The sequence below is a fragment of the Kryptolebias marmoratus genome, linkage group LG20, assembly GCF_001649575.2.
Source record: "Kryptolebias marmoratus isolate JLee-2015 linkage group LG20, ASM164957v2, whole genome shotgun sequence".
In the NCBI taxonomy this organism is placed as follows: domain Eukaryota; kingdom Metazoa; phylum Chordata; class Actinopteri; order Cyprinodontiformes; family Rivulidae; genus Kryptolebias; species Kryptolebias marmoratus.
Window position 1 is genome coordinate 16,823,098 of NC_051449.1, and position 11,348 is coordinate 16,834,445.

General features: G+C 43.0%; 1 protein-coding gene across 1 annotated transcript in view; it reads right to left on the reverse strand.

The window, feature by feature from the left end:
• zswim5 (zinc finger, SWIM-type containing 5) overlaps positions 1 to 11,348 on the reverse strand; it is a 59,843-nt gene that overhangs the window by 2,882 nt on the left and 45,613 nt on the right. Inside the window, exons 4-15 of the mRNA XM_017420933.3 lie at positions 9,710 to 9,858; positions 8,130 to 8,280; positions 6,775 to 6,951; positions 6,485 to 6,661; positions 5,689 to 5,835; positions 5,460 to 5,597; positions 3,449 to 3,600; positions 2,455 to 2,557; positions 2,222 to 2,357; positions 1,028 to 1,185; positions 765 to 928; positions 230 to 311 (exon numbers count right to left, since the gene is read on the reverse strand). Coding sequence (XP_017276422.2) covers positions 230 to 311; positions 765 to 928; positions 1,028 to 1,185; positions 2,222 to 2,357; positions 2,455 to 2,557; positions 3,449 to 3,600; positions 5,460 to 5,597; positions 5,689 to 5,835; positions 6,485 to 6,661; positions 6,775 to 6,951; positions 8,130 to 8,280; positions 9,710 to 9,858 — 1,734 coding nt within the window. The remainder of the gene's footprint in view (positions 1 to 229; positions 312 to 764; positions 929 to 1,027; positions 1,186 to 2,221; positions 2,358 to 2,454; positions 2,558 to 3,448; positions 3,601 to 5,459; positions 5,598 to 5,688; positions 5,836 to 6,484; positions 6,662 to 6,774; positions 6,952 to 8,129; positions 8,281 to 9,709; positions 9,859 to 11,348) is intronic.

Here is an 11,348-nt window from a genome sequence, read left to right on the forward strand (position 1 = left end):
ATTAGGGTTAGAGTGCGGGTTTTTGATGTTTGTCTCTTTCTTACTGTTTATTCATTGTCACATGCTGTTTTTATTTTGTTTTTTAATTATGTAAAGCACCTTGAAATGCCTTGCTGCTGAAATGTGCTATACAAATAAAATTTGATTTGATTGATTGAGACATAATTAGAGCACGGATCCTGTTTTAGCTGCTGGGTTTCACCGGAGTGTGTGAGACCGAGGCACATACCGACTTCAGTGGCGCAGGTTACCAGCCAGCGCACCATCTCTCTCCTCCTCCAGTTCAGAGTGGACAGAGTCATCCTCATCACCTGCAAACCACACAAAGGAAACAGTCAACAAAAGGTATTAAAAAAACCAGGACATTTGCCTTTTAAATGCTTGAAAGTTTTAATAGAAAACGCAGCGTAATGCTGATTCATGTTTGTTTTATATATGCTGTAAAAATCACACTTATTTTAATAACAGCTTTAATGAGAAGAATTCAGCTGATCCTTTAGCTATCCTCTAGCAGCAGGTGAGTCCACAGCAAGCTGTTATTCTGTGGCGTTTGTCTGAGTTTACTCTGAAACCCAAACTCTTTAATCATGTGGTTTCTTCTTGTCAACAGTGGTCAAACTGGGAGGGATGTTTCCTGTGTTAATTTGTAGCGCAGCTGTGGATGCCGACCAAAACTACACGTTAAGAAGAAGCTGTAGGTTGTTTTTTTATTTCCCTGTAGTGAAACAGATTGTGAAAATCACTGGCACACACACACAGTGTACCTGCAGTCCTAACTCCAGAGCCACGTTGAGCAGGGTTATATCAGGAGGGCTGTCTGCAGGCGTGGCGATCTTAAAGGCGTCCTGGGCCAGTTTGAAGATCAGCGAAGAGGAGTGGATGTTCTTCTGGATGGCCTCCAGCACCGTCCGCAATCTCAACATGTCCCCTTTGTGGGCAACAAAAAAAGAGCAAACTTAAAGAGTTCTTTCCAACCACAATAACAACAACCGTTCTCTCTACGAGGGTGCACCCCCCCCGGCGGTACCTTTAGCGGCAGTGAGCATGGTGGAGGCCAGCTCACACTGCTGCGACTCCAAGTGGCCGAGGGTGAACCAGCGTGGGTATCTGCTTGGAACAATAGAGATGCCGTGATGAGGGTGCCCGACGTCCCCAGAACCTGCTGACGACTCCAGCACTGGCAGCCTGGTGGGGCAGAGACAGAACAATATCTGTTCAGGACTGTTTGGAGCCGACTTCACGTTTCATTTAGCACTTCGGCACGAACAACTGTCACATCAGGATCCATGTAGCTGCTGAATTAGATACAGTTAGGTAAAACTAGTGCAGCTCTACAGTAAACTGTACAGTCATGAAGGTTAAGACAACATGGATAGTTAGAAGATATCTTTTTAAAGGTTTTTATATTAGGGTATTTGTATTAGACTGCATTTATTGTAGCAAGAAGTAGCACGTTTACAGGCACCAGCTGACATATTAATCAGTGTGTGTTGTTGTTTAAGCATATTTAATACAACAGATATAAACTGGAGTAAATTCCTCATGTACTGTAAAGAAAGCTCAGTATCATATTGAGTAAAGAGATAGTTCAGATCATCTGGAGCGTGGTTGTGTAGAAATGGCTATAAGTATCTTACCTGTTGTAGATAGCTCTTTGAACATCATCTGACCAGACTGTCGAGATACCAGCTAGCCCTGAAACAACTCTAACCTTAAACATTACAGTGGCTCATGGAAACACTGTTTCATAGACCTTTATGTGCAGAAATACGATCTAATTCCTGCTGCGGGTGCCTCAGGCTGCATCAGAAGTGCTACAGATAGCTGCTGCTGTTTGCACTTGCAAATACCCAAGGAATTTTACACCTAATGGAAAATTCATGGTGAAGTAAAGGTTTAGAAATTAAAGTTTGCATGAACCACTGAAGCTTTTAAGGCTATGGTTGTTTTAAGTCTGGACTCTGCTCAGTTTTAGCTGTTAGTTCATCAGTTGGGTCAGAATATTCTCCAAACTGAGGTCGATCAAAGAGTTATTTCTAACAGATAGGATATTAGTTGTTCAGGACCTTTCCACAGAACCCCACTTCTAAAGATCTGAAGTATCATTTTAAGGTGCAAGGATCCTTTTGCACTGACATGTAACAAGAATTATGACTATTAAGGACTAAGTGGAAAAAAAAACAATGACATTTTTGTAAGTTTTGGTGAGTGGAGCTCTTACCTCATTGCACGCAAAGCCACTTTATAAGCCAGGTCTGCATCATGTGGCAGCAGAGCAGAAAAAAGGTATTTGGCAAAGGTGTGCATGGGGACACTTTCTCTGTGGATGACTTCCCCGAGACCACTGAATGGTCCGGCTGAGACCAAGACAAGGACAGAGCCACTGTTAATCGGGACTTTCGTTCGCAATAACTACATTCGGGGACAGCTGTGCTGCAAACGCGGCAGACGTACCCTCCAGCAACTGTATGGCCTGTTTCCGCAGCGTCTGAACCAGGAGATCGTCCAGCTCCAGTTCTTGCAGCTTGGAAACGATCTGTTCTTCGTTGCGACACACCTGGATCGCGTCGGAAAACACAATCAGAACTCACTGTGACTGAGCAGACACATTTATTTAGAGATAATAGGAAAAAACAGAAGACAATGTTCTGAAGAAGCCAAAGAAATGCACACTTGATTGTGCCAAACATTTGACCCTACAACGTACTTACTTTTAATACAGCTGAACTAAATTTAGGAATATATAAGAAAAAAGAATCGCTGCATACTTTAGTATACTTTCTTCATAAATACACAAACAATTATGTCCTACAGGTAAAGATTGTTAATCTTTAAAGTTTCAAAACCTTTTAAGGAAGGATTCTGAGTTCAAAGATATTAAAGAAAAAAAAAAACAGCAGGGTACTTTAATATTTCTCACTCATGCGTTTGTGCAAATCTTTTGTATTTAAAGTGATTTTATTCCTGCCAAGAATCTCGAACGAGGTCCTTTCACGCATGTGACTGGTTTTAAATGCAATGCATGCTTAAAAACCTTAATATTGTTGCTAATTCCAGTGACATTAAGAAAGGTCTGCCGCAGCCGTTATAAGCCTCCCAAAAGCAGATTACCATTTGCACAAAGAAATGCTCCTCGGATTTATTCTAATTCACAGTGAACTTAAGTACTGTGACTTTCTGCTTGTTCTTCAAGAAACAAAAATGCCATGACCTTTTCTCTCTTTTTGCATGGCATTTACTTCCAACTGATGTTAAATTATAGTGATTTTCTCTCATGGCAACATTGCCTTCAACAGGCAAATTCACAGGAAGCATTTTTTTTTTAATATGCAGAGAGGCATTATATTTCACTAAAGCGCCTGTTGTTTTAAACAGAAAGCCATGCATCCTAACATCATTTTTTTGGTCTTTGTACTTTACTGGTTCAGCAAAACAAGAAAAGCTTTACCTTATCCTGGGCGTACAGGCCCTCTGGCATTATCCTCTGCTGGCCCATACCCATCAGAGCCACCTCTAGGGCCAGAGTCAGGTAGGACTCGCCCCCATCCGGAGTCCCCCACACCGGCACATGATGGTAGACTGGAGGTCTGGGGTCACCGTCTACGAGGGGAAAAGGGCAGAGATTCATTCATTCGTTCATTTATAACAAGAAGAAGAAGAAAACTAAGACCTTAGCTCCAGCCTAGCAGCCTCCATTTTCCTGTTTTCCTGTTTTGTTTTTAACTGAGATTAAATCATAATCCTAACAGCATTTTCAGTCTAAATTCTCTAAACGAGAGGAGGAACTGAGCCAGTGGTTACGCCTTTAAGTAGCAGAAAGAACTTAAACCTCTTTTATTTGCATAGTAGTATATTTTCTCACGGAGCAATTGACGGGATTAGGATATATTAAATCGGGGTAAAGATGAACTTGAAATATAAGATTTTAATAAAGAATGATGTTGATAGGAGTAGATGAACAATGGCTGACAAAAAACAGCCAAATAATCCAATGTTTGGTAAGAGCTGTGTGTAAAATAACACTCATTTTAAAGATTGGTTTCAAGAATCTAACACATGCCCACACTGAAGCTTTCTAACTGCAAGTGAGAACAGACGCCACGAGAGCCTCAGCTGCTGATTGGTGCCCATTTGTTCGCTGTTCGCTCTCACTCCCCTGCCCCATCGCTGGGCTTAAATCCCCTCTGAGCAAAAGATCCCCCTTAAATCCTGTTTATTCCACAGATACGTGTGCGGAGAAGCAGTGTGTGTCTGAGCATGTGTCAAGACTGACGGGGTGAATGACACTGGTTCTACAGACTTAAACCCATTTCATTATTCCCGTTTTTCTTTCTTTGACAGGCGTTTGATTGGTCGATTTGAAAAGGCTAGAAAGCTGCATTCGGATTGGATGACGCTTAGCCTAAGTCTGTCCACCGGGCAGCAGATGTTTCCAGCTGTTCCTCACAAGACATGGTGACCAAGACGATATGAAATTACACAGATTTATCAGAGCTCATTCCTCAGATTCCTAAACCAGCCGGAGACCAGCACTGAGTCACTTTACCCGGAGTACGCACAGACACAGATGGCTGCGCCAGTGGTCAGCATTGTTCACGGTGACAATACTTCCCTGTAGCCTGGAGACAATGACCGAACCCAGCCTATTCTGATCTGTTGTAATGGCCACTGGCGCAAAGAGAGGGGGGAAAAAAATAAAAAAAACCTCCCTGGGTAGGGTGAAAAATGCAAATGTGGATGGATTCTATACATAAACACACACACAAACAGGGGTGTGTTGTAAATGAGCAGGCTGTTCCAAAGCGATCCATTCATGCTCTACTAGTTTATAGCAGCTCAACAGCAGACAATCCTCGTGTGAGAACATGGCGTCTGTTGTGTGACGAGTCACTGTTAGTTGAGTCTGATCCCCTCTGCTCTGAATTACTCTGGTGAAGCGTGCCAGGAGTCATGCGTTCAGTAAAAAAAAAAAAATTCTTGAACCCAACTTGGGACCAACTCAGGCCATAATTTGCACTTTGTCTGCAGTGCGTGTTAAAAATAAAGTTTAAGGTGAAGGTTTCACAGACTCAGGGATATCTGCAGTTCTGCAGACTAAATGCTGGACACACAAGAGGATCAGTTTGATTCCATCTCATCTGTAAGAATGTCTGCAAATTGGGATGGATTTTTGTAATGGCTGCTGTACCGGGGTACAAGGTGGCTAAGTGACAAAGTGCTTAAATCTGATCTTAACTTTTAATTTACATGTGATCAGCAAAGGTTAGCTTACTTGCAGAAGTAAAAGAATGAGTTACGATGAGATTGTGGAGGCCAATATTAAAACATGACACAGTTTTGTTAGTTTTTTTTAAATCCTTGAAATAAGTTGTATTTTTATGAGAGATTAGTTGTGCTAACTGCTTCAGAGAGTATTGTTAAACAAAATAAGAAATGTAGCTAAAATGTGTTTCCTATACCTCCTGTGTCCATGGTGCTGTCGTCATCCACCCGGCACGTTTCTGTGAGTGTGATGAACAGGCAGCCGATCGGGTCTAAGGGATGCCCCACCCAGCCCTCCAGGTTGGTGGTGGAGGTGACGCCTCTCTGGAGAAGCTCTGACAGCAGAAACGGACGGGAGGACACTATTAAAGTGACCGTGGCACTGCACTCGTCCAGGAAGTAAACCGCCTCATCACCGGTTTGTACCTTTCTTTTGGTGCTTGTAGATGTCCATCTGTCTCTGCTGCTGGAGGCGGAGCGTGTTGATGATGGCGACGGCCAACCGCAGCGCTTCCCTGGTGTAACCGTGCGAGCGCAGGGCGTCGACGCGAGCGCACGCTGTCGGGACGTGGTCTGTGCAGCGGGCGAGGGAAACAAAAGCGAGGTCAGGACAGCAAATGCTTACAGAAATCATTTTTCATACTCAGTTCTTTTTGTTTTATTTTTTACAAATAAAAGTTCTCAGTTGCCCTCTCACAGACTCACAGCTCACACAAGCTTAGGGTTAGACTCCAACAAACACACTTACACACACTGTGCAGTCTCAGCAGAAAGCCAGTGTGTGTGTGTGTGATAGCTGGCTTAAGTTGCAGAATCTGACAGATCTTAGCTGGAAGCTGCTTACTGCAGATACTGGCTTCAATATCAGCAGAATTACTGTGTGTGTGTGTGTGTGTGAGACAGTGTGTGTGTGCATCGGTTCAGCTTTCAGCAGAAGTAAAGATTATGTGTGGAACTGTCACATGAGCACTGTTAGTCTTTGTAGAAAAGACGGTTTTCTGCACTCCTAAGGAACAGAAAGTGTGTGTGCAACTCTCAGAGTATGCTTCTGGCCTAAATAAACAAAGATAAATAAAGCCTAACGAGCTGGGCACTTGTATACTGAGGGCGCAAATTTTATATATATATATATATATATATATATATATATATATATATATATATATATATATATATATATATATATAAAAAAGAAAAAGAAAAATCTTTTCTGAATGTGTACCAAGCCACAGCGGCAGCCCTTGTGGGTTGAACAGCAAGCTCTCCCCCTCTCTTTGGTAGGACGGAGACATGTAGAAGTCGCTGCTGATGATCCTCTGCAGGTGGCTGTCCTGCCAGTGGAGGTCGCAGGCCTCCACGGCCCGACTGAACACCGTCCGCCTCGGCCTGGACAGAGAGTCTGACACAGCACACACACAGCACAGTTAATACACTTCGCAGCATGTCCTTTAAGTGTGTTTTTTCTTCCAGCCTGAGCACGTCTGTGGGTGTGGGGGGGTTTTTGTGGGGAACCTTGTGCGAGGTTGCTCTGCGGCAGAGCGTTGGTGATGTTCGGAAGCTCGCTCCCATAGTTGCCGTCCTCCAGCGGGCACACGTCCATGTCGCCCCACTTCTTTAGCTGCTTCAGCCAGCTGCTCTTTTCCTCGCTCTTGCAGTGGGGATTAAGCACCACGCACACCCATAATGCACCTGGAGACAAAGAGGCGGTCAGACGTTGGGATGCAAAGGACGCAGAAAGTCCTAAATTAGCAGGAGCCCGTCAACAAACGTACGTCACAATAAAAGAATGCACATTACACAGACAAACAAAATGACCTTTAATAAGAGTCAGTCTTTACTGTCATGATGAATCACCAAAAACAAAACAACACAATTTTTGTTTGCAGAAAGTGAATGCTCAAAATGTGGGAGTCTTCTTGCCCAATCTTTTCAAATTGGATGCTGTACAAAACGAAACTATTAAAATCTTTGAATTATTCATTTAGCAAACATATGGCAGGAACAAAATCCTGGGAGCTGGTTTATTTTCTGGTCATAAAATAAGAAAATTTGGGGTTTTCTGATGTCATACATGAAAGACATTTGTAAAAATAAAATCTGACGTTGTGTCATCGATTTAACAATTAATACACTACTCAAAAACATTTCATTTAGATTATTTATTACCGTATTTTCTGGACTATAAGGCGCACTTAAAAGCCTTCGAGTTTCTCAAAAAAATGACAGTGCGCCTTATAACCTGACCTCTAAACTGCATTTTTTGCATGAATGTTTTTTCAGGCTGAAAGTTTCACAACATTCTTAAAAAAAAGGCTTGACTCTTTTGAATTTTACATGTGAAATGTGTTGAAAGAGTTCAAAGAAAAGGTCATCTTTCGCGCCTCTCAACTATTAACGTGATCGGCGTCAACGTAAACCTCCAACTGTGTCAACTGTCAGACGTCGGCCTCACGGAGAAAAATGATCCAGCTGTCTGGCCGTTATTTCTGTCTGTGTCATGATCTCACTCGCTCACTCGGGAAGTGTTCCTATTGACCTCCTAAATGCTGAGATTGATCGCAGAGAAGTTGAGCAGCGGTATTGATCGGCAGCCTTTATCATCCGCCGCATGCAGGGAGCTGGAGGAGAAGCCGGGGTGGGGAGGGGAGGGGGGGCAGAAGCCCAGTGAATAAACCTGGAACGTTTGATCGGCCAGGTGACGACGTATTTGTCTCAGACGCTGACAATGTGGACGTGTCCGCGGACCCTGCTGTCTCACCTGCAGTGATTGATGAACCAACTAGCGAGCTGACTAAACGATGTGGAAAAACACGGAATCGAGTAAAGTCTCCTGCGTTTAATTTTCGAGGCTTCAAAGGTGTTCCCACCTAGCTCGTCCCAGAGCTGCCGGCACTTGTCCGTCATCCCCGTGCCTTGTTGTCTCCACAGTGACAGTCGCGGGTCCGCCATGAATTGTTCCGTTATTAGCGTTAGCATCCGGGCGCCGTTGGAATCTCGCATCCGAAGCATTTCGCGCACCTGAAAAGGAGCAGACGCCTTCGTTACTGCGAGAAATTCATACAAGCCTGATCTTCGTGTGATGCGAATTTGTCAGAAAAAAAACAAAAAAAACTGTTGGATTATCTGTAAACGAATGCATTCAGGACCTGAAACAAGAAGATAGACAGCAAACATTCTTGTCAAACAGACTAATTGACAAAAAAGCAAAGAAAAAGGATTTTGTCCTAACAGAGGAGAAAGTCACACTATTTGAATTTTCCATGTTTAACATAAAAAACAGCAAACTGTTACTAATAGAAACAGATCTAGTGAAAGTCCCAAAATCAGGGTTTTTGTACAAACGTTGCAGAAATGAACTTCCTTCTTTCCAGTAAACTGCTCGGCAAACGTTTCTTCATTTGTCAGATGACCTTTTGTCTCAACTTTGCAAGACTTCAGACTGCAAACAAAGCAAGCACAATCTGAAAATCGTTGGAGTTCCTTGAAAACTAGAGGTCCTATATTCCTACAGGTCTGACTGAACTGTTAGCAAGAGAGTTAAAAAAAAAGGTGCATTTCCAAAAATGATAGCTAAGAACTTTAATACTCCCTCTTAATGAGATAAAAGTGTCTATTGTGCAACTATAATATGTGTGAGCAGGTAAATAAAAATCTGATTCAATTGTTTTCTAGGAATAAACTCTTCATGCAGCCTAATCAGCCTTCCAGCTTTATACTTAGGATAGTATACTCTTTAATTCATTGTTTTTGAGATGTTTTAAATTGAACTGTTTCAGTCTAATACAATTCACAAAACTATTTCTAACCAGAGCTGTTGACAAAGTTCAGGTAAAATGTAAAAACGTCTCAGTGAGGTTCAATCAGTCGTTTTAGGCACCATACGGACATTAGAGTCTGATCTGTCAGACAAAGAATACAGAAGCAACATTTCTTTTTTATTGTTTTTTTTTTGCTAACTATCACACTAAATATCATTTAAAGCACTCCACATCAAAGCAAAGCAAGAACGGTTGGTTCAGGTAAAATAAAAGAGCTTGAAAACCTGCTTGCTTGTTTCAAATCAGCTGTGAAGAAATGTTTTACATTCTTGTTTATCAGTAAAAAAGCGCAGTGAGAAGTGGAGGGATGGAAAGCACACTCCGGCATCTAACAGACACTTAAATGTGCCACCAGGCGTTTAATAAACACCATATTTACAGCACACGAGAGAAGGCAGATAAGAGTGTTTTAACGTTTTGTTTAGCATTTTCACATTTGACGATGATATAGTATTTATTGCCTGCTTGCATCAAGTTTAGGCCATATTAATTGAAACAAACACTTCCTTTTTTTGAACTATTTTCCTCATAAAAGAGCGGTTTTTCCAAGCTTCCAAGCATAAATAATCATTTTGACAGACAAATCAACACAGTGCATCTCCTAATATTGAAGAAGTATCAATGTGGACCTTAGCGAACATGGAGTTGAGCTGCTTTCCAGAGCCGTAGTATCCTCCCTGGGACAAAAACTGTTTGACCTGCTCCCGGACTTGATCCTCGTCCAGATGCCAGCAGTTGTCGTCATCGATGCTGGCTCCTGCAGTCGGGTCCGGAGCACCTGAGAGCGTCCAAAAACACACGGACAAACGGTAAATAATGAGCACAGGGGATTCTACAGAGCAAAATAAAATGTTCCCTGGCTGTAACTCGAGGACATAACATCCTTTTGTCACAGCTGGTTTTAACCAATTAAGGTTTGCATATTTACACGGACACATCCTGTTCTCAATTTGCACCCAAAGACAAAAACCTGTTGACAGCAAATTACAGATTATTTTTAGTCTGCTGCCTCCTGAAGAAATGATTTCTGCTTCTTGAGCTAATCATTGACTTTTTATTCAAGACAAGACCCGTTTGTGTTGATGCATAGTCTGAAATCTTATCTTAAAACCACATTTTGGTGACTTAAAAGCTTGCTGCGGAAACAGCACTGCTTTGATACCTTTAAGTCTTACATTAGACTTACAGTGCAACCTTCGAGAAGAAACGCCGCTCGAGTTGGGTTAATCATCCACTGAGTTAGGCCAACTTTAGTTTGTCTTCACACCGACTCTGTGTGTATGTGTGTGTCTCAGCAGTGCTGCGGAGAAATGTAGATACTCTCCGGTGGGGGGAAGCTGCTTTGATCTTACAGGAAACGAGCCGAGGAAAGCCCGGAGATGCGTTTCCAAGTGGCTGAGAGAGCGCTGCAGCGAACGGGCAACATGACTCCTTCAAAAAAGGGCAGCTCCGCTCCTGGATCGACTGAACTTCAACCCCCATGATCCCCTTAGTCAAACACAGACAGGAAGCGGAGCACGGGGCTTCCTGGACGCAAGCGCTGGAGAATGTCAACATTTCGCGAGGAGGATGAAATGGAGACAAAGACTTTAGTTTGGTGAAAGGATGTGTCTGGTTTCTTGTTTCCCCCGATGCGGCGCTGCTGTGGATCTCCTCCTCTTTTCCTTCTCAGTACTTTCTCCGGCCCTTTCATCTTTCCTTTCCCCTCCATCTGCTTTTCGCCCGTCTCTCTGAGTGCCATTTCCCCGGTCCCTTCCTCTCAGCGTCCCCTTTCCTCTTCATGCATGTCGTCTCCTGCATCCATTTCATCAATCACCTCCTTTTTTTCTTTGATTTATTCAACCAATCCCTGCCAGTGGGAGGAGGTATTGGCTGTGAAGATGAAACTAAAAAAAAAAAAAAAAAAATCAAACGGGCCATTTGAAGCTTGGCTTGCTGCTTCACTGGAGTAATCAGGTGCTTAGACGTTTGGGAGCCTGTGGGCTAGCATGCAGCATGTTTCAAGTCTGAGGGCTTTTAAGTGTGGCCTGTCGCTGTGAAGATATCTCTGCAGAAGGATAGAATGTACCCCCACAGAGCTGGAACTTTTTAAGAAAAGTCCTGTACTTCCCTGTTGACTGTCATACATTTCTGGAATTAAAAATCAGCCGCAGATGGATTTGGAGGACGGGCGAGAAACTAGAGTTTCCTTATTTAGACTGCCTTTACTTAACACCCAACAGGATAAAGAGGTTGGAGGAGGTTGGAGGAGGTTGGAGGGGGTTGGGG